Source organism: Petaurus breviceps, unplaced genomic scaffold, assembly GCF_028583685.1.
Source record: "Petaurus breviceps papuanus isolate PSGF00001 unplaced genomic scaffold, PetGlider_PUasm1.0 183, whole genome shotgun sequence".
NCBI lineage: Eukaryota > Metazoa > Chordata > Mammalia > Diprotodontia > Petauridae > Petaurus > Petaurus breviceps.
The window spans coordinates 15,309,301-15,331,845 of record NW_027185791.1 but is presented as its reverse complement, the minus strand read 5'-3'; the positions used below and the strand labels follow the sequence as shown (position 1 = coordinate 15,331,845).

Below are 22,545 nucleotides of genomic sequence, written 5' to 3'. Positions count from 1 at the left end.
CATGCAAAACATAATTTTAATAGATTTCTGAAGGCAATCCTAAGGGACAACCTAGCTACTAGTTATCTCAACAGAAGGTCAAATCTACAATATGTTTACCATAATTACAAGATTTAAACATTTGACATTCGAGATCATTCACTCTACAAAATGTGATGCGATATTCTTCCCTGAGGACTGTTACACAACAGCCAGAAGGAAATGTCTTTCAATAATTGAAAAAGAATATTTTAATCATAGACTTATTATTAGGCGGTTTGCCTTATGGAAAACTAGGGAATTTAAGGTGGAAATGCCTACTTTTATTTTAATTCAGTGCACCTGCTGTAGCTCTCGCCTTTGGATAGGCAGAGGTACACTGATTAATCGAGGATTTTGTATACCGGGAGTAACTTATTTCATTCAAAATACACTCCAAGTTAAAGACGTACAAAACCATTAAGCAGGCAATGCCTATTTTTCAATAAATTCATAATGCTAGAATACATTAAGAAAAATCCTTCCAAGATAATGAGAGGTGGGAAACAACTACCTTTGTTAAAAAGAAAAATTGGACTTGATCAACTCAATGAAATGGTCAAGGTTAATAAAATCAAACAAAAGAAAAACAATTTGGTTGTACCTGAAATTATGATCGAAAGACTGAAAACAACAATATCAATGTAAACACAATCTTAATAAATGTATGCAATTCCTTTTTTTGAACTGATGCACATTTTTATATTAATTTTATTTTTATTTCTAAGTTCTCTCTTTTCCTCCACTTCCTCTTCCACACACTGAGAAGGCAAGAAATGATACCCATTATACATATGAAACCATGTAAACCATGTAAAAATATTTCTGTACAAGCCACGTCCACTCACTCCTCCTTCCCAAAAAAGGGCAAGGAAAATGAAGGGAAAAAAACATGCTTCAATCTGAATTCTGAGACCATCATGAACAAAAATTTTAAAGAGCCACTTGTGATTCAAGTTCCCTGGTTGATGAAACCAATTTAAATAGGAGAGTTATAGTACATGCAAAATCAAAGAAAATCTCATTGCAAGAGACATCTTTTTGTAATAAACAAGGCAGGAGATAATTATTATTCACTGGTAGCTTGTTTCTGTAATATCTTATCGAGTCTTTTTTCCCCCTTTCTTAATGCCAGCAAGCATCATTTGTTTCAGGGATACATATATCTATTTCTTGGAGATTTCCAAGTATTCCATCAGTGCAATCAGCCTCTCTGCAGATGATGCTTTTGTTTTCTGCTGGCATCTGGATAAAAGAATCCTGGAGCTAGGACAGTCTTCCATCCAGAGTCCACTCAGATTAAATCCAGTCCTGTGCCTGAGTCTCTTTTCAACTGTGTGATAATTGCATATTTCTGAACAAAAATCTTCTCGCCCTCCAAACACTGCCATTGTGAATGTGGCTCTGCCCCATAATCTTGCCTGCTAAACTCCATCCTATGTCTGACTTCCTCTGACTCAGAGCACTTCGAAAGATAATATCATGGACCAATGTGACCTGCATTTCTTCCTTTCATGCAAAATAAAAATGAATTATGCTGATTGTTATGCAAATGAAGTAAGAGGGAACTTGTGAGTTGCAAGAAGAATTTGGACTTTCAAGACTCTGATTATCCCTTTGCTCAAAAAAGGTCTGCTGTGCAAATGCAAGAAAATGAGATGGGGTTGTGCTTCATCTCTACATGCCAGTAGCAGAAGAGAGTTCATTTTGTGGGAAGTGTTACCTCACAAAGAAACTCATTTTGCTTGAAATGCAGACTCTTCATGAGAAGTTGCTATCATGTATACTTAGTGTTAACATTTCTTGAACTGGGAGCTATGGAAAGCTCCAGGGGGAAAACAGCTACAGGGTCCTCACTGCTATCTGCCAGTAGGAGTAGTGGTGAGGTTCACGTGCTTCTTCTGATGATAAAGAATTATTATGGAGCCAGGAATGCCCAAGACACAAACCCAAAAGAAGAGAAGGACTCAAAGAAAAACACTGCTTGGCCACAAAGATAGCTACAATTCATGAACATCTGAAACTTTTTTCACTCATAACCCCTTCGGTGCTTCTTAAACTCATGACCCACAGTTTAATAAGCGCTGGACTAAATGAAGTACGAGTTTTCAAAACAATACTATACATGAAAGAGGAGCTCTAGAGTGAGGAATTGGAAAAAATGAGAACTCTGCAGGACAGACGTGGAAGGAGAATTAACAACCTGGAACAAACCTTCTGAAAATCATAATGGATCAAATAAAAGTTAATGACACCATGAAACAAGAGAAAATACTGAAATAGTTAAAAGGCTAGGGAAAAAAGAGAAGAAAGGATGAGATTATCATATCAAAACGTGACCTAGGAGCAACAACCAAAAATGAGATTCATTACTGTTTTTCAAAAAATCCTGCAGAAAAATTCCCAGACCCACTAGAACTAGTTTGTAAAATGAAAATACAGACTTCTGAAAGAAACCTCCCAGGAATGGCAGAAAAGGCTTTAATAAAAAAAAAATACTGTAAGCAGCCAGGAAGAAAGAGGTTAAGTACTGAGGAGCCACTGTGAAGATCATACAAGAGAAGAGTGTTTGGAAAATGACATTCCAGAACCAAGAGTAACTTACCAACCAAAACCGAGTGCAAACCTACAGAGGAAAAAAGCAGACCTTCAATGAAATAGATGATTTCCAATCATTCCTAATAAGAAGACTGAACAGAAACTTTGATATGCAAAAATAGAAGTCAATAGACAAAAATTTAAAAAAAACTGGAAAGGGAACATACAAGAATGAAGTGTTTATTGTTTAATAGGGAAAGGAGAATCAATTGTCTAAATGACACAAAGGGCCTGGAAGGAAAAGTTTCACTATATGATGATCATAAAAGAAGAAAAGGGAAAAGAAAAGGGAGAGAATCAAGGCTGTGTGAAACTTCCTATCTCATATGATCTGAGAGTACACGTAGAAAGCTATACAAATGAGGAGGAAGGGCTAAGGAAAGTAAGGGTCATCTGAATCCACTTTCATTGAAACTGGTCAAAGGAATATAAATGTAGGAATATAAAATATAAAGGAATATAAAACACACACATATATGTAAATACAAAGAATTTGTGGAAGAAATACATTCAAATCAATAGAGAAACGAGAGGGAACTGGGAGAGGGGGAGGAAAGTAGATTCAGGGCAGGATTGCTAAGGGGAGTTTAAAACAAAAGGGTAAGAACATATGATTAGCCTCAGAAATGCAAGGTTATAAGACAATTCCAAGGGACTCATGATGGAAAAGGCTATGCCCATCCAGAGAAAGATTTACAGAATCTGAATGTCGACTTTCTCTCTTTTTTGTTTTGTTCCTTCTTTTTCATTGTTCATCCCATTGGTTTTTTAATCCTTCTTTACAACTTGATTAATGTTTAATGTGAAGGTATTGTAGAACCTATATTGGATTGCATGCCACCAAGGGGGGGAGGGAAGAGGGTGAGAAAATATGTAACTCAAGAACTTGTGGAACTGAATGTTGTAAACTAAAAGTAAGTAAATTAGATTTTTACAAAAGGTATAATAGGGAACAGGGAGTACAAAGAGAAAGCACTGAGCATACTTCCTTCTCTCACCACTATCTCTTACTGACACCTACCTAGAGTGGGTGAGGCAAAGAGAGAAAAAAGTATAAGAGGATATTATTGGAGGAAATACAAAATTACAACCACAACTGTGAATGGAACGAACTCACCTATAAAAAGGAAGTGGATAGCAAAACATGTTAGAAGGCAGAATCCAACGATCTCTAGCTTTCAAGAAACACACTTCAGGGGAAGCCTAAATGGTAGTGAAACAGGAAGAAGTACAGCTGATCTCTACACCACAATTCTTCTACACAGAAACAGAAAATGCACCAGACTGAGTCTTGATTGGGAAACCTCAAAAAAAAATCAAGTTGAGTAATTTTTCCAGTGCAGGTTGCCACAGAGAGATAGACAGAGAGGTCATAGACACTGGGGACAGAGTCTGGCTAGGAAGGGCCATGCAAAACATTACAGTACAAGGAGAGATAGTGAATGAGGGCAAGAAGATGTCCCAGAGCCAAAAGGGATTGTGTAGGAATAGATACTACGGTAACTGGCATCCCTCTTACTACTCAGTTCTAAGTCATAGCTCAAGGTAGAATGAAGAGGGGACCTCTGACTAGGGGTGATGTTCCAGGGTGAAAAGTGGTCCCAGGTCACAGGCTGCATACTGAACAAGGGGCAAAATCTGAAGCCAGCAGCAGGTATGTGTGGGAGTTCGGTAGGGTCTCAGTTCTAGCCTCTAGCACAGTCTGAGGACTGCATCAGAAAAACCAGAGTAGGAAACTTAGATGAAAAGAGAGATTCTGTCACTCTGAACCAGTAGAGCTTTCTACCTTGCTGATAATGGTTAAATCCAGTAGCAATCTACTGGAACTCCAAGCAGGGGCAAGCCCACATGTGTGTTGTTCACATCAAACCCAGGTCAGGGACTTGTAGAGCTCAGAGAAGTAGAGGAACTATCAGTCTTTCCTCTGGATCAGAACAATTTAGGGGCACTTCAAGTTTGTGGTCCCCAATCTGAGCTCTCCATGAGATCCTGGAATAACGTAACACTCAATACTCCCAAGAAAGCAGCAACAGGACCCTAGAGGACACAAGCTCAGCCAAGACATCCCCCTCTGGAAGTGTGTAGAGCCCTGCCCTAACATAAAGACAAAAGTCAAGAAGAAAGCTGGAATAGTAAGCAAAGGAAAAAAGAATCCTATCACAAAAAGCAAGTCATAAACTCAAAAGAGAATGATTACAAAATATTTATAAGCAAAGTCTCATAGAAAAAAATACAGTTTGGGAAAAAGTTCAACTAGATCTCTTGGAAGAGATGAAGTGAGAATTTTTAAAAGCTTAAAAATGTTTTTATAAGTGAGAGGAAGACAGAGCCATGATGGCAGAGTAGGAAGAAGTACAACATAGTCCTCCCACCAAACTCTCTCAAACAAATCTAGAAAATGCACCAGACTGAATCCTGATAGGAAAATCCAAGAAAAAGTCACAAGTCATTTTTCCAGCCTAGGCTGGCATAGAGAGAAAGATAAATGTCTGTGGATGCTGGGGTCAGGATCTTGTCTGGGGCAAGCCACATACAGGGCACTCTGGTACCCAGGGAGGCTGTTTAACACAGCAAAAGGAGGTTCCAGATCTATACCAGGGTGTGGGGACAATGCCAACCTACAGCTTTGTCATTCACTACTCATTCATGTCACAGATCCAAGGGAACCTGCAGCCAGGGGTGGTGTTCCAGAGTAGGGAGTACTCCAAGGCAGAGAGCAGCCATAGGCCCTAGGCCGAGAGGAACAAGTTCAGAAGCAAAGAATAATAGTATGGCACTGACCCTAGGGACAGAACAGGGTCTCAGTTCTAACTTCTAGATGAGCCTGGAGCCTAAAGATGAATCTTTAGAGAAGGAATCCCAGAACAAAACAGGAGCCTGCAGTTCTGTCACTCAGAACCAGGAGGGCTTCCCAGATGGCTGCTAGTGGCTGAGTCCCGCAGCAGCCTACCCCACAGCTTAGACCCAATACTGGGTCAGGAATTTGCGGGGATCAGAGCACAGGGGCATCAATAAGACTTCACTCTGGATCCGATGACTTCAGGAATACTGAAAAGTTATTGGTACCTAGTGTGATATGGTACTGAGATCTGTAATAACACAATATTCATTATCCCAAGAAAGCAGTAGTAAGACCACCAGGCCCTTTCCTCCAGAACTATCAAGAGACCAGCTGTAATAAAAAGTTTGCAGTTAGGAAGTAGGCTGGAAGAACAAGCAAACAAAAAAGAGTCCTACCAGAAAAAGCTATTATGGTAATAGGAATGCTCAAAACACAAACCCAGAAGAAGAAAGTGATTCCAAAACATCTATAAACAAAGCTTCGAAGAAAAACGCAGCTTGGGCGTACATTCAATTAGAATTACTGGAAGAGATGAAGCATGAGTTAAAAAATGTTTTTATAGAGGAAAGGAAAGTGCTAGAGGCAAACATTGGAAAAGAAATAACTCTGGAAGAAGGAATGGGAAAAAGAATTAATAACTTGGCTCAAGAGGCGTAAAACCTTGGCCAATCAACAAATTCTCTAAAAATTAAAATGAACTAAATAAAAATTAATGACTTAATGAACTAATAAGAAATATGAAATCAAAGTCAAAAGATTTTTAAAAAAGAAGAAAATGTATATAATGACAAAAACAACTGACCTGGAAAACAGACTGAGGAAAAAAAAATTAAGAATCATTGGATTACCTGAAAGTCATGACTAAAAGAGCCTAGACTTTGTATTTCCAAAAATCACAAAAGAAAATTGCCTAGATTACTTAGAAGACCAAATGTAAACAGAAAGAATCCATCATTCACCTTCTAAAGGAAATACCAAAATGAAAACTTCCAGAAACAATTTAGCCAAAATCCAGAGTTTCTAGGTTAAAGAATAAAAATGCTGTAAGCAGCCAGAAAGAAAGAATTCAAGTACTAAAGACTCCTAATCATGATCACACATGATTTAGAAGAGACCACTATAAAGGAGCAGAGAGCTTAGAATATAACATTCCAAAATGTAAAGGATATAGGCTTATAACCAAGAATAACTGAAAAGTCAAAACTGAGAATAATCCTGCTGAGGGGGAAATGGACCATTAATGAAACAGAGGGCTTCCGCCAAAGCATTCCTGGCGAAAGAAGCAGTGCTGCATGGAGACGCGGACATTCAAACACAGGAGTGAAGAGAAGCAAGCATAAAAAGGGAAACTAGAGCAAAGAATCATAAGGCTCTGAACAAGGACAAACTCTGAATGTCCTGTTATGGGGAGAGGACACAGAGGTGCCCTCCGAACCCTATCAGCACTGGCTTCAGAGGAGGAGTCTGATCGGACAGAGGGTCTGGGAGCTGTTCTGTTATGTTTTGGTGATCTTAAAAGAAGAATGGGAAGATGACTGCATTGAGGCTGTGTTGTGTTTAGCCTTCATTCTTTTCTTTTTTTTAAAGCAATCGGGGTTAAGTCACTTGCTCAAGGTTACACGGCCAGTTATTTCTGGGTGTGGTGCTGAGTATCTGAGCCCGGATTCGATCCCCAGGTCATCCCAACACTGGGGCTGGTGCTCTTACTCACTGAGCCTCCTGGCCGCCCCTCTGTCCTTCATTCTTGAAGAGCACCATAACATAAGGGAGATGTTGACATGACTTGCAGTTGACTTTGATTTCAGCGAGGGAGGACTGTGCAAGGTCAAGAGCCTCACTTTCTTCTCCTTAGCCATCTGGGTCCCATGGCCAGATATTCATCAGGATGAGTGGAGATGGCGCAGGATGAAATGGGAGACCCTGGCCCTTTTTGGTTAAGGTCTTTTCAGGTTCTCACTTTAGTGAGTTAATGCCCATTCAGTGAATGGGCCTCTTTTATAAGTGAGTCAAGAGCGGGTGGCCAGGTGGCTCAGTGAGTAAGAGCACTGGCCCCAGTGTCCGGATGACCTGGGGATCAAATCCGGGTTTCGATACTTAGCACCACACCCAGAAATAACTGGCCGTGTAACCTTGAGCAAGTTACTTAACCCCAATTGCTTTAAAAAAAAAAGTGAGTCAAGGGATGGTCCCTTTAATTAAAAAAAAAATCACACTGAGGAGTAGAAGAAGGGAAAGGAAAGATGGGGAAATTTTCTCAAATAATTAAGGTGTCTAAATAATACACAAACAAGGACAAAGGAGTGGGGGGAGTGGGAGACACAAGCATTATTCTTATTTAAACTGGTCCAAGGATGGAAGGATACACATACAAACAATCAGGTACAGAAACACATCACTCAACAGGGAATCAGGAAGAAAAGGGGAAGAAGGAAGGAAGAAATAGAAATAAAAATTCCACTATAAAGAGGAAATAAGGGCAACAGCACTAAAATAACGTCTGAAGTTAGGCTGGAAAAATGAGCAATCAAAAAAAGAATACGCTATAAAAAGCTACTATGGTGATGGGCATACTCAAAACATAGGCCCAGAAGAAAGCATTTATAAGCAAACCTCCCATTGAGGGAGGGGTTAGTCCTAAGCAAACTCTAATATAAAAAAATATTTATAGAAGCTTTTTTGTGGTGGCAAAGAATTGGAAACTGGGTGGAATTCCACTAATTGGAGAATGGCTGAACAAATTATGGCATATGAAGGGAATAGAATAGTATTTGCTATAAGAAATGAAGAAGGGAGGGGCGGCTAGGTGGTGCAGTGTGTAAAGTGCCCCGGAGTCAGGAGGACCAGAGTTCGGTTCCAGCCTCAGACACTTTACACCCACACACACAAAAAAACTAGCCGTGTAACCTTGAGCAAGTTACTTAACCCCAACTGCCCTCCCCAAAAAAAGCCAAAAAAAAGAAATGAAGAAGGGGATGGTTTTGGAGAAACCTGGGAAGATTTGTATGAACTGATGCAGAGTGAAGGAAGCTATGACATAACAATGTAAAGAAAAACAACTTGCAAAGATTGAAGAAAACTGTCAATATCATAACCAGCCATAATTCTTAAGACCTGATGATGAAGTCTATGTTGCTCACCTCCTGACACAGAAATGGCAGACTCAAAGTAAAGGACAGATATATTTCTGGACGTGGTGAATGTGGAAAATTTTGTTTTCCTCAACTATGCATTTATTACAAGGTGTTTTTTTTTCCTTTTCAGTAGAAGAGGTGGGAGGAGGGGGCTAGCAAGAGAAATTACATCTCATGCCCTCACATCCTTAAAATGAGAAAACCACTGAAAAAAGGTCATTAGGAATCACAGACAAGCAGGACAGCTTTGATAAATTTATTATGAAAAGAAAAGCAAGTTCTACATAAAAGGAATTCTTAGTTTTACGTATAATCTCCTATTCAACAATGCATATGGAAATGACTACTTTATTTGGTATTTTTAAGTTTAAAAATGGGGAAAAGAACCCACATCAAAATAATGACATCATTTCACACTCTAGCCTACCATTTTTTCCAAGAGATGGGAGGCCTAATTCACCATTACTGTAGTCATGATACAGAAACAAAAGTGATGCCTGTAGTTGCATTTTTTTTCTTTTTTTTTGGGGGGGGGGGGCAAGGGGGTAAGCAAGGCAATTGGGGTTAAGTGACTTGACCAAGGTCACATGGCTAGTAAGTATTAAGAGTTTGTATTAAGAGAACTGATTTGAACTCTGGTCCTCCTGACTCCAGGGCTGGTGCTCTATTCACTGTGCCACCTAGCTGCCCCTGTGGTTGCATTCATTAAGGACTGTTGTATAATCCTAACATAGGCTAAGGATAGGAACAGAGACTGAACCTATGATGTCATTGGGGTAGGGCATGCCCACTGGGGAATTACATCTCTCAGCGGAGGCCAACACCTTCTAAGCAGTGAGAAGGGATTTGCGCAGGGTCACACATCCTGTATGTGTTATGATGGGAATTGTACCTAAGGTTTATCTGACTCTCTACCCCTTTTTTTTTTTTGCATTATTCCAGGATTTCAGGGATAGCTCAGGCTGAGAACCCACAAGCCTGCAGTGTTCCCAAATTGTTTTGATCTACATCAAAGACTGACATAGCTGCCTTCCTGCTCTGACCTCTGCAAGTTCCTGACCTGGGTTTGGGGTGAGGCACAACACATCTGTGGGCTCTCTACTGCTTTGGATCCCAACAGAACATCAAAAACAACTTACAGGAGAAGAAGCTAGGTTTTGTTCTATCCAAATACTTTTATATAACTAACAAATAGACACAACCAGGTGTCACAATGGATAGAGAGCACCAGGCCTGGGAGTCAAGAAGACTCATCTTCCTTAGCTCAAATCTGGCCTCAGATACATAATAGCTGTGTGACCCTGGGTAAGTCACATAACCCTGTTTGTCTCAGTTTCCTCACCTGTAAAACGAGCTGGAGAAGGAAATGGCAAACCACTCTAGTATCTTTGCCAAGACAACCCCAAGCAGGACGGAAACAACAGCTAATAAACAGAATGATCTGGCGTTTCTTATACTTCACACTGATCAGTTATGTGACTGTAAAGACATTCTCCGCAGACAATCTTCCGTGAAAGATTACCTGTCTCCCTGCCCTGTTTCCATCCAGGACACCCTCACCAGAACGTTCTCATCAAGATTCCGTGGTGTTGCACAAGTCAAGCTCCGTGATTGTAGCTGCTGATGTCACCAGCTTTATTTGGCAATGACACAGCAGCAGTTTCTCCATTATTCTGGCAGCAGCCTCTCTGAGATATTTTCAGCATAGATTTTCCTTTTTTTGCACATACTTGGCTAAATCTGTCTGCTCCTCCCCACCTTATCTTCAGGGCCACTTCATCAGGTACTGAGATGTCAGACTCTACATGCGCAGCTGAAGGGAGCTTATCAGTAAAAAGGACAAGCTGTTGGAGAAGCACTCATTTGGCAGTTGTTGCCTTCTTTTTGATCAAATCTATTAATGTTCTTGAAATGATAGGACTTGCTCAGGTCTCATACCAAATTCCCATCAGGCTTGTTCTCCCTTCCATGTCTTTGGGTTGTTTTGAAAGGTGGGACTGCTTATGCTCTTCCTCCATCTTTATCTCTAATGTTCTGTAAGTGAGCTTGGACACTGAACCAAGACTCCTCTTGGCTGCCACGTGGGACGGTGCCACGCTAACCAGCAGCACAATCCAGTGTTCGCCGGCCTTGTGCCTGTAGGGTGAGTGATTTACATCCTAACCTGCTCTAAGTGAAAATGGATGCCCTGACTTCCATTTTTTTAGAGTCAATGGCTTGTTAAGATAAATTGGACTGGGAACTGTTACACACTGCCTTCTCATCTTCTCCTTACTTTTAATTTGGTATTGATTTTTATCTGTCCTCATCCGACTGCATACAGAAAACCAATTAGGAAATGAATTCCCACTTCAGTAATCAATTGTTCCTTATCTGTTAGGATGTGGTCAATTTCATCCCTGGAAAGTTGTTCTTTTGACTCTTCTGAATCTATAGAAGGTTTTTCAGTTGTCTAGGACACACACACACACACACACACACACACACACACACACACACACCCCTACCTACACACCTCCTCCTATCTATACACACCACCACCACTCTAGCTCAGGGTCTCAGTACTCAGACTGCTGGTATCCTTGCCTCATTTCTCTCTCCCCCATTCCAATCTACTTGCCTATCACAATGATTTTCCTAAAGCCTAAGTCTGACCACATGACTCCCTATTTAAAATGCTAATAAACATTAATTTAATTATTGGTATGCTCAAGGACCTGGCACATAGTAAATACGTAATAAATGCTTGCTGGGTTGATGTGAGATCTTAATAAATAAATTCTAGTGCCCTTCAATTACCTCCCAGATAAAATAGAAATTGCTTTGTTTGGCATTTAATATTCTTTACAACCAGGCCCCTTCCTACATCTCTAGTCTTCCTATGTCTTACTCCCCCTTATACAATCTTTAATTTACAGATTTGCTGTTCCTCTTACATGATACTCCTTCTTGTTTCCATGCCCTCCCATGGGCTTCCCCATGTTTGAAATGTTCTCCTTCCTCAGCTTCGCCTCCAGGAATCTTCTATCAGGACTCAGCTCAAATGCTGTCTTCTGCAGGAGGCCCTTCCTCGTTCCCCCAGCTACTAAGGGTTCTCTTTCACCTACTGTTGATGCCTATTTATTTACTCGGTGTCTTCCCCATTAGAACATAAGCTCCTTGAGGGCAGGGACTATTTTTACGTTTTGCTTTGTATCCCTAACATTTAGCACAGTGCCTGACAAAGAGAAACGATTACATGCTGACTGACTAACTTTGCACTCCCAAACCGTATTTTCTTACTGGGAATGAGGTTAGATAGGAACTTGATTTAGAAGACCTGTTATGTTCTTCACAGAATTTCTGTGCTCCTTGGGCTTTTCAACAGATTTTACCTAAGCTGGGGTTGTCTTCTTTCTACTCAGCATGAGGTGAGGGGACGAAGTATCCCAAGAAATGAGGTTTCTTTGACTTGAAAGCAAATGACAAAAATCAAGTCCTTTCTCAATCTGCTTCTCTGTGGGGACCTATCAGCTATACGTCCCTCTAGATTCACTTTTTATCTTCTGATTTCCCTGATAACAAAATGTCAATATCGACATGGTTTAATTTCTCCTGTACTTTTGTCATTGTTATCGGACAAAGATCTCACATCAACCAATCAATGCGAAGGACTTAGAATACCAATAATTAATGTTTATTCACCTTATAAATAATAAATTAATGTTTATAGATCATTTAAAAAGAATATGGTCCTCACTCTTTTATGCTACTCTATCCTCTGCTACTCACTGCAGGAATAGTAGTAGAAGAAGGGTGATTTTTAAAAAATTGTTCTTTTATTTCATGGGTTGCCAAGGCCAAAAAATTCATTCCCTAAGGGACAAATATACTAGGACCTGCCAGCCTGGCATTCTTTTTTCATTTTATTAAAAAAAATTTTTTTGGGAGGGCAATTTGGGGTTAAGTGACTTGCCCAAGGTCACAAGGCTAGTTTTTGTGTTAAGTGTCTGAGGCTGGATTTGAACTCAGGTCCTCCTGACTCCAGGGCCGGTGCTCTATTCACTGCACCACCTAGCTGCCCCCAACCTGGCATTCTTGATAACATGAAGACATTTGCCAATCAAGATGACACATTAGGATAGAACTTTTATGGATAAAAGCCCTTGTTAAAATGCAAATATGGTGGTACATGCCTGTGATCCCCACTGCTGGGAGAGGCTGAAGCTGGAGGCTTACGTGAATTTGAGGAGCCTGAACTGTAACATAGGGCTAAAGCTGGATCAGCATCTGAGTGGAGCACTGTGCTGATATGGTGAGGCCTGGGAATCCACCACAGTGTGTAAGGATGGGAGGATTAAACTAGATAAGAAAAACAGAGCAGGTTAAAGTTTCCATACTGATCAGCAATAAGTGCTTGTTGCCCTTCTGGCCCAGGGGAGATGGGGAGAACCAATCTCCAAAACAAATGTGTAATTTGGGAAAAGAGGATGTCTCCAAGTCCCCCAGATTACAGAAGCTCTGCCTTCTGGAGGAAAGAGACCAAGGCCTTGAGGGGATGAAGCAGAGGGTGAACCAGGGCTTGGGTGAATCACTGTAATGGGAAGCCCAGGCCAGTAAATGAGATGGGGAATAGGCTGGGAGTGAGGGAATCAAACCAAGAACGAGCCCTGCTGAATTCTATGATTCTACCCCACCCCCTACATATATAGGGCAAATCTGAGATCCCCAGGAACTTGTAAGAGTTCATCCTGGCTATAGAACCTAGAGGCATCCTGTTCCCATCTAGAAAGATCCTAATTTGTCTCCTTTCTAAGAGAACAATTCTGTTTAATCAGAAGTAGAAAAATAGGGCAGAGTCTTTACAATGGGCACTGCTTTGGGATCCAGTTAGGGGCCTTTTGCTAACTGCATCACAGCAATTGTGAAGGCACAAAGGGCACAGGAAACCCTGAGGTGCTGGCCCTGGGGACCGCTAGAAAGCTCATTCTTCCAAGGAAGCAGGAAGTGGCATCATGGTGGTAGAGGTGAGGTGATAATGCCAACACTGCTGTAGGGGCAGAGCCGCCTGGCACAGAAACCTTGTTTGAGAACAGTGACTCACAGCCCTTGGGTAAGCACCTCACCCTACATTTGATGCCAAACACAATGGTCCTTCAGCATTTCTAGGCCAATTGCACTCAGGATGGGCACATCGAAGGACCGGTCTGAGAACAGTTTTAATGGGCTTCCTCCTTCCACCAAGGCCATTTGCCATACCAACAGGATGGCAAGGTGAGGAAGAGCCCAGACACAGAGTTTGTTCTGGGTGGCCACCAAAGTGCTAGATTTGTTGCCCAGGAACCTGGGGTCACTGTCCTGGCTTTGTTACTCATCACCTTCGTGGTCATGAGCAAGTCACTGCTTCTCCAGGACTTAGTTTCCTCAGCTGAAAATTTTGGAGGTTGGATGAGATGGCCTCTAAGGTGCCTTTCTGCTCTAAGTCCATGATCCCATTATTCTGTGATCCTAAGGTTAGGGTTCCCAATCATTCCCTCATCAGGAGCTCCTTTTGATTTTTATAAGTCTTATTGCTGCCAATTAAAACTTATAAGGGGAATGGCAATGGGGAATTCCCATAATTCAGGGGATCATGGGGGTAGCAGATGATTTGGAGGTTAAATAGGTGAGAATTAGAGTTGAATGGTAGAAACAGAATATTTAAAGGAGTCAGGGAGAAAAGTAGCATTACATATTAAGACATACTCCTATGAAAAAATCCAGTAAGCATCAATCAATCAACAAACATTTACTGTGTGTGCCAGGTACACTGGGTCCTAGAGATAGAAATACATAAAATCCCTGCCTTCCATGAGTTTACATTCTACCAAGAGACAACATGTACACATATAATAATATCCAAAATTAATAAATATAAGGTAATTTTGGAGAGAAAGGCACTAACAGCTGTAGGGATCAGGAAAGGCTTTGTGAAGAAATAAGTTAAACTGAACTTTGAAGAAAATTAACTCTCATATATTTGGAGACTGTAGCTGTTCCAAACATAGTAGCTGTTCCAAACCTTCTCTTCTCTAAAGCCACCAACTCCCACCTTTCCCACTCCCTCTTGTCACAGGACCTTGACTCATACTTTGCTGAAAAAAATTAAGATTATTTTCTGCAAGTTCCCTCTTCTTTCCAATTCCATATTTCAAATCACTTTGGCATCCTCCCTAGCTCCAGTTTTATAGGGTTCAAAATCAGTCTACCACATACCCTTTTTACTTGTATTATTAAGACAGCTGAACCAATCTACTTTCTATATATACAAGTATAATGACACATGGAATCATCATTTTGGCCTCTTTCTCTTACTTTAAGCAGTGCTCTAGGGATTTTTGACCCTGAATTCTTCTATGTCTCAAAGATCAGTGCAAGAATATTTAGTCCTCTTAAAAGTTTTTATGCAAATGGCATCAGGAAGTTGTTTATCCGTACCCCAAGTCATACTAGCTATGTCCATACCCCAAGAAATCCAACTATTTCTTCATATCTAGTCACTAGCTTCATAGCTCATCATGTCATTTCCCCAGCTCCTAAGTCTTTTCTTCTCCAAGCTGTAATCATTTCCAAGGTCCAAAGATGGAGGAAGGGCTCATTAGGCTTATCCAATTTTTCCATGGCTCTTTCTCATGTTGGAAGGTCCTACAGGGCAAGTGCCTCTCTCTCTCTGTCTGTCTGTCTGTCTCTCTTGCTTGCTATAAGTGTAAGACACAGGACAAGCTGCTCTAACTTCCCTGCAGACATGATATCACAGAACATGAAAAAAGTCTTCTAAAAGAAATAAACTGAAGACATGCGAAGAAGAAATGCCAACAAATATATGAAAATTGTTCAAAATCATGAATGATCAGAGCAACACAAAGTAATTTAAAATAACCCTGAAGTGTCACTTCATACCCAATTGCCAAAGATGGCAAATGCCAATGTTGAAAGGGCTGTTGTAAGACAAAAACATTAATTCAATGCTAACAAAGCTATAAATGGGTCCAAATGCTCTGGAAAACAATTGGAATTATTTAAAAGAAGGCACTAAATTATTTATACTCTTTAATCCCATGAGCCCACTACTATGAGCCTGAGAGCCATTTACACCCCAACAAAATCAATGACAGAAAGAAAGACTCCTATGTACCAAAATATTCTTAGTAACACTGTTGTAATAACAGAAAGCTAGAAACAGATTATGTGTCCCATGACTGGGGAATGGCTGAAGAAATTATGATTTATAAATGTAATTATGAAATAACAAACATGAAGAATTCAGAAAACATGGGAAGATATGTATGGCCTGATAAAGCAGGGCCAAAGGAATAATAAACCCCAAAGCCACAGGCTACAACAATATAAATGACAATAGCCCCGAAGGCAGACAAAATAAAATTAGGTAGGTTTCTTCCCTCAAGATTTATTCTTATTCTTCCTGACAAGTTTTCTCTGTCTCCTTCCCCCCCAGACTCTCCACAGTTTTTTTTCCACTTGCTGGTTTCCAAGACAAGAGGGACAAGTTGATGTCATTGGTGCAGGTGCCTTGTCTAGCCTTACAAAGCCTGTGTTGTTGATTCTGGACAGCAAACAGTGGCTGCCTGATCTGCAAACCAGGACCCAAGAGTGAAGAATATTAATAGTAAACTACAGCAAGCAAGCCCGATGCCAGACCTGTTCAGGCTCATCTGGGGGCTGGAATCTGCATCCAGAGGCAAAGGATCTCATCCAAGGCACAGACTCATCTACTTTACAGAGAACTGGACTGCCACTCAAGGGAAGAATCTATTCCCAGGCTAACTTCAAGAAGCCTGCGAGGACAAGAGCCTTTCCCAGAACTGACTAGGTTGGAGTTCCTCCACTTTGTGGGCTATTTGACTCAAGTCCCTAGCTTTCCAGTAAAAACAAACCCCTGGGAGTTTTGTGGAAAGCAATAAACCAGGTTGAACAGTAATCATTCCACTTGAAATATGTTTACATGACAGCACATGTATAACCTATATTAGTTTGCCTGCCATGTTGGAGAAGGAGGATAGAAGGGAAGGAGGGAGAAAAAATTTTAAACTCAAAATAAATTTTGAAAACTATCTTTCCAAGTAATTGAAAAAAAAATACTATTTACCAAAAGAAAGAAGAAGAAAGAAGAAATCATTCCACTTTAAAACTCTTGTCTTCCATTTGGAGGTAGAGGAAAAGGAATAGTCCAAGTCCCTGCCAACAAATCTGGCTCTCACGGTGCCACACAGAACAAACACTGTCTCATGGCTCTTCCTCACCTTGCCATCCGAATTACTATGGGAAATGGCTATGCCGAAAGTCCCTACGTCCTCTGGGTAGAAGGAGATAGAAGGAGGAAGCCCATTAAAACTACTCTCAGACCAGTCCCTACATTTGCCTATCCTGAGTGGAACTGGCCTAAAAATGCTGAAGGACCACTGTATATGGCATCAAATGGCATCAAATCTAGTAAACTGAGGGAAGAGAAGCAAAGTGATGGGTCCAAAGTCACATGTCTAGTAAGTGGCAAAGCCATGACTAGAACCAGTATTACTTCATTCCAGCAGAGCTCAAGTCCCATTGCTTTTATGAGCCCTTCCCTTAGGGAAAAACCGATGGGTCGAGGTTTTCATGGAATAGCTCTCAGCTTCCTTAGGATGGACTTTTCTAACAACTAGAGTGTTTTAGAAATGTGTTCAATATCTTGCCTTGAAATGTTCAAGGTGGGAACACATTAGTTATATGGAGTGACTTTCATTTTTGGGAGGCAAGCTAGACAGGATGGCCTCAAAGGGCTTCAAACACTACAGTTCTAAGAGTGCGTGGTTCCCAGGAGAAATCTGTACACAATTACAGACACAGCGTATGTGTGACGACCAACTTTGACAGCCTGGACTCTTTTCAGCTCAACCCCAAAAGACTCATGATGGAGAGAGATGTCTACGTTCAGAGAAAGAACTAGAAAGAGCAGAGTTTGAATGCAGACTGAAGCAAACTTCCTCCTCTTTTTCTTTTTCTTGTTTGGTTTTGTTTCCTCTTTCCCACTGTCAATTCCATCCATTATAATCCTTCTTCATAACATGACTAATGTCTAATGTGGAAGCATTTGATTGTATGCCGCCATGGCAAGGGGTGGGGAGGGAGAAAAATCTAAGACTCAAGGGATTGTAGAATGGAATCTTGTAAGCTAAAAGTAAACAAACAAATTAATAAAGACAAAAATAATTTCTTAAATAAAGAGTCCGTGGTTCCATTTCATCCCAGGTTCTAGCAATCTCTCCTACAGCTGACCTAGCATACCGAATGTCTATACTAAAATTTATCATTTAGTGCTTTATCCTGCTAGCTATCTTCCATTTCTTCTCTTTTTTAAAATTTATTTTTAAAAAATATTTATCTTTTTTTTAAGATAAGACATGTGAAAAAGAACAGAGGCTTTTCATGGTCTGCTAGCTAACTATCAGTTAAGAGTGTGACAGAGCAGTCAAAAAAATTAATGCAATCTTGGTCTCCATTGAAAGAAACAGTGTCCAGAATGAAACAGATTCTAGTTCTTCGGTACCTAGATCTCTCCCTATCTAGAATGTGTTCAGTTGCAGGCTCACATTTTAGAAAGGTTGCTGACAAAAGAGTAGAGCCAAGGAGACAGAACATGAATTTACACGGTCCATGGACGAGAAGCCTTACAAAGATTGGAAGACTGGCTGAAGGAACTCAGCAGTGGAGAGAAGACTTGGTGTTAAAGGGAGGGGTAGAAATTATAATTATATTCAAATATTAACATGCAGAAGGGGGCTTAGCATTGTTCTGTTTGGTGCCAAAGAGAAGATCTAAGAATGATATGTTTAAGTTGCAAAAGAGATGATGGCTTGATCTAAGGTAAACATTTCTACAATTAAAGCACTCAAAGCGGAATGGGCTGATGGGGAAGGTGATTGAGTTCCCCATCACTGGAGGTGCTTATTTAGTGGTTAGATGACAAGCTGTGGGGTAATTTGTGAAGGAGATTCCTGCTTGGATATGAGCTAGGCTATAGGTCCTTTCTAACTCTGAGTTTCTGGGATTCTCTTTAGTAGGATACTCTCAGAGGGCAGGAGGCAGGTTTCATTCAGCTTTCGATTTCCCATGGCACCTAGCTGCCAAAACAATATTCTCTAAGCACAGTGGGTGTTCAAATATTTCCACAAGGCACTCATATATTCACAGAATGCTTGGGTTGGAAGCAACTTCAGAAGGTTTTTGGGCCAATCTCTTTATTTTACAACTACGTCTCAGAACAAATTACTCCCTTTAGGTCACATAGTTGTTTTTTTTTAATTAAATCTGGAAGCCAGAATTCTTGAACCCAAGTCTTTTTCTCTTAGAATCCTTATCTTAGGGAGCTTTTTCATACTAAGATAAGGTTGCAGAGCTAGCTATATGGTGCCATTTGTAGTGAACCTTGAGAACATAGTTGATACTGAATGGACAGAGCTTACCCAGCCTCCCCACTGCCAGCTCTGTCTGGGTGAGGTAGGGACAGGGTCAGGTGCTCTGACATAAGCTCTTCAAGATCTTACCTAGATATGTCCCAATGAATCCAAGGGCATAGAAGCTGGAGAGCACAAAGATGATGCCAACTCCCAGGATGACGAGGCCTACATAGTAGGCCCCTACGCAGTCCAACCCTTCCATCTTCGGCTGGCTCACCATGGCCTGGGTAAAGCTAGAAGGAAAGAAGAGAAAAGACAAGAGGAAGACATGGAAGCTTTAGTTTTGGCCTGTAAGAGCCAGGGATCAGTCCCTTCAATTTGCCAAGTCCATTAAAGCCATCATACCCAGATTCTTGGGTCGATTCTACATAGCATCGAACCCTATGAAGACTCAAGCTGTTTGATTCAATTCAATTCAATCCACTTATTAAGCACCTACTCTGTGCCAGGGCCTGGGTAAGCACTAGGGATACAAAACGAAGCAAAAGACAGTCCCTGCCCTCAAGGAGCTTACTCTCTAAAGAGGAAGACAAGGGGAAGCTAGGTGGTGCAGTGAATAGAGCACCAGCCCTAGAGTGAGGAGGACTTCAGTTCAAATCCAGCCTCAGACACTTGACACACGCAGTTGTGATCCTGGGCAAGTCACTTAACCCCAACTGCCCTACCTTCCCCCCTCCAAAAACAAAAGGAGAGAGAGGCCAAAGAGAATAACTTAGAGATTTCCAAAGGCAGAAGTAGGAATAGAAGGCTATAGAGGTTGGACCACATTTGCTGCCCAGTGTCCTGACATGTGAAGACTCATATCCTTTCAGAGGTTCTCCATGGCCTGCTGGAGAAAGTCCAAACTCTTCAGCTTGGCACTGAAAGGCCTCCTAAATCAGTTCTCAACCTCCTTTTCCAGCTTTATCTCCCACTTCCCATCCTTGACTCAAAGGCACATTTTCTCATTGCACTTGGAATTGGGGTTTGCAGAGGGCCGAAGTGTGAAGGGAAGATAAGGAAGCAAACTAGAGCCTCGAATGTTAGGCCAAGGAGCTTTTATTTTATCCTGCAGGGAAGGAAAGAATGGACTGGAAAGGGGGAGAGACTTAAGATATGGAGAACAGTCTGGAGGCTACTTTAATAGTCCAGACACGAAGTAATGAGACTTTGGATAGGCTACTACTGATAAAAGGCAGCATTCACGTTACACTATAAAAACTGGCTCATTTGATCTTTGCAACAACCTTGGGCAGTAGGTGCAGAGATTAAGTAACTTAGCAGGGGTCATACAAGTAGCCATTGTGTGAGGCCCAATTTAACTTAGGTGATTCCAGGCCCGGCGCTCTGTCCATTTCCTACCTAGCTGCCTAGTAGTAGAGGGAGGGTAAAGAAGGGTACTAACTAGAATTACCTTATACTTTAGATAGAAACAAAAGGCTTGGCCACAAAGCAGATGTGAGGGTTGAGAAAAAGGAAGAGTGAAAGCTAACTTCAAGCTTCTGAGCCTGGCTGCCTAGGAGGTTAGCGGCACAGAAATAGAAACAGGGAAATTTAGAGGAAGTATGGGTGTGGAGAGATGATAAACTGGATCAGAGATGCCACAGGGAAATCCAACAAGCAGCTGGAAATGTGGGAATGGAAACTGGGGAGAGGTCAGGGCTGCATATGTGCGCATGTGGGAGTCATCTGCACCGAGAGGGGAATTAAAGCCAGGAGAAGATTGTCAAGGAAACAAACTAGAGAGGGGGAAAGAAAAGAAGGCTAAAAATGACAGGAGTTAAAGAAGTTTACTGGCTGTACTGCCTGGGGGCCCAGGACTGAACACAAAGAAGGCATAAACGGGACAAGCAGCCAACAGGCTGAGGCTGAGGCTCAGCTATCAGCCCCATTCACTAATGTCTATATGAAATCCATCTGCTAATTCCTACCTGTCTTGGCTCACCTCCCTTGATTCTTGGCCTGTGTTATCCTGCCAGACAACTGCATGATTTTCTTGATTCCTGGACCTGAACCCTCCTGTCTCACAGTGAATTTGTGAGGTGGGCAAGCGAGAAGGTTATGACAAAATCACATTAAGTTCTAATGGTTTGCTTGGTTTGCTAGCCTCTCTTCAACATTTCCCTTCCACTTGGCCAACATGCCAACTGTCCCCCCTTGCCAGGTCACTTCGCAGTGCGATGAAGGACCATCGTAAATTCTCCACTTCTGGGAAGCCTTTCCTGACAAGCTCAGCCCAGAGCACTTCTCTCTGATCTTCCTTTTACCCCAGACAATACAATCTGGCACTTCATGACAACTAGCAGGTCCTCCCTATTTCTTTTCAGACCATATCTATGATTTCACTGGCATAAGAAAATTCCCTCTAACAATAAAAATTAGGGGCTGTTTTTGTTAAATTATGGTTCCCTTCCCGTTTTGGAACTTAAAGTCTTTGAGAAATCCCTAGGACACAGAGAGGATGGTTAAGTGACTCGCTCAAACAGCCACGACAAGTCACAGGTAGTACCTGAGCTCAGATGTTCCCGCCTTTGAGGGAAGCTTTTTTATACCTTGCATCATGTTGCTCTCTCAATAAAGACCTTTTTTATTGATTAGTTGGGGGAAGGGGAACAAAAAAAGAGATAAAGGGAAGTCAAAGAGGAGAAGATGGAGGCCTGGTGGGAAGGATGCCCCCAGTACTCTGTGTCCTTTCTGAAGTTAGAATTGAAATTAAAATCGACAGAACACAACCCAAGTCGACCACCTAAAGTCTGGAATAGCTAGCTCCCTGCTTTTTTTTTTTTTGGGGGGGGGGGAAGGGGGAGAGGAAGAATGTTAAATCATCTTTCAGCTGGATAGAGATTTCTTTGCTTTAGATCATACATCAAACCAGTATAACTTTTCTTCTTAACAGATACTCTAAACCAGGGCTTCTTAGACTTTTTCGACTCATGATGCCTTCAGCACTTTTTAAACCATGGGTTTAACACCATACCCAAGGTTTAAGAAGTTCTGATGGCAAACTAAGTTCCCCCAGGTTGCCCAGTGGCAGAGGTTAAGACTAACCAGAAAGCACATCTTCTGTCTCCCCATCAAATGGTCTTTTCTAACCCTAATACTGCCTATATATTATCTTATCTTCAACCAGGTTCTATCAGAACTTCTTAAACCATGGGTATGGTGTTGAACCCATGGTTTAAAAATGCTGAAAGGGTCATGAGTCGAAAAAGCACTGGTTTAGAGTATCTGTTTCCTCATCTCTCAAATAGAAATATTATACTGGGGGTATGAGATGTTAGTAATGGTTGGATTTGTTAGGAGTTGAGGAGGTCCTCAAGAGTAAGAGAAAAGAGGGGCAGGGCCAAGATGGCGGAGTAAAAGGAAGAATTTGTGTGGGCTTCCTGCTTCAATCACCTCCAATACCTGTAAAATATGACTCAAAACAAATTTGAGAGCTACAGAACCCACAAAGTGACAGAGAGAAACAAATCTCCCCCTGAAGGCAGCCCGGCAGGCTGACAGG

At 41.3% G+C, this 22,545-nt stretch overlaps 1 protein-coding gene across 5 annotated transcripts in view; it reads right to left on the bottom strand.

The window, feature by feature from the left end:
- Positions 1-22,545, bottom strand: part of PEMT (phosphatidylethanolamine N-methyltransferase) — a 170,341-nt gene that overhangs the window by 31,182 nt on the left and 116,614 nt on the right. For all 5 annotated transcript variants that reach the window (XM_069087900.1, XM_069087903.1, XM_069087901.1 and 2 more), the window contains exon 4: positions 19,149-19,294. In XM_069087900.1, the coding sequence (XP_068944001.1) occupies positions 19,149-19,294 (146 nt within the window). The remainder of the gene's footprint in view (positions 1-19,148; positions 19,295-22,545) is intronic.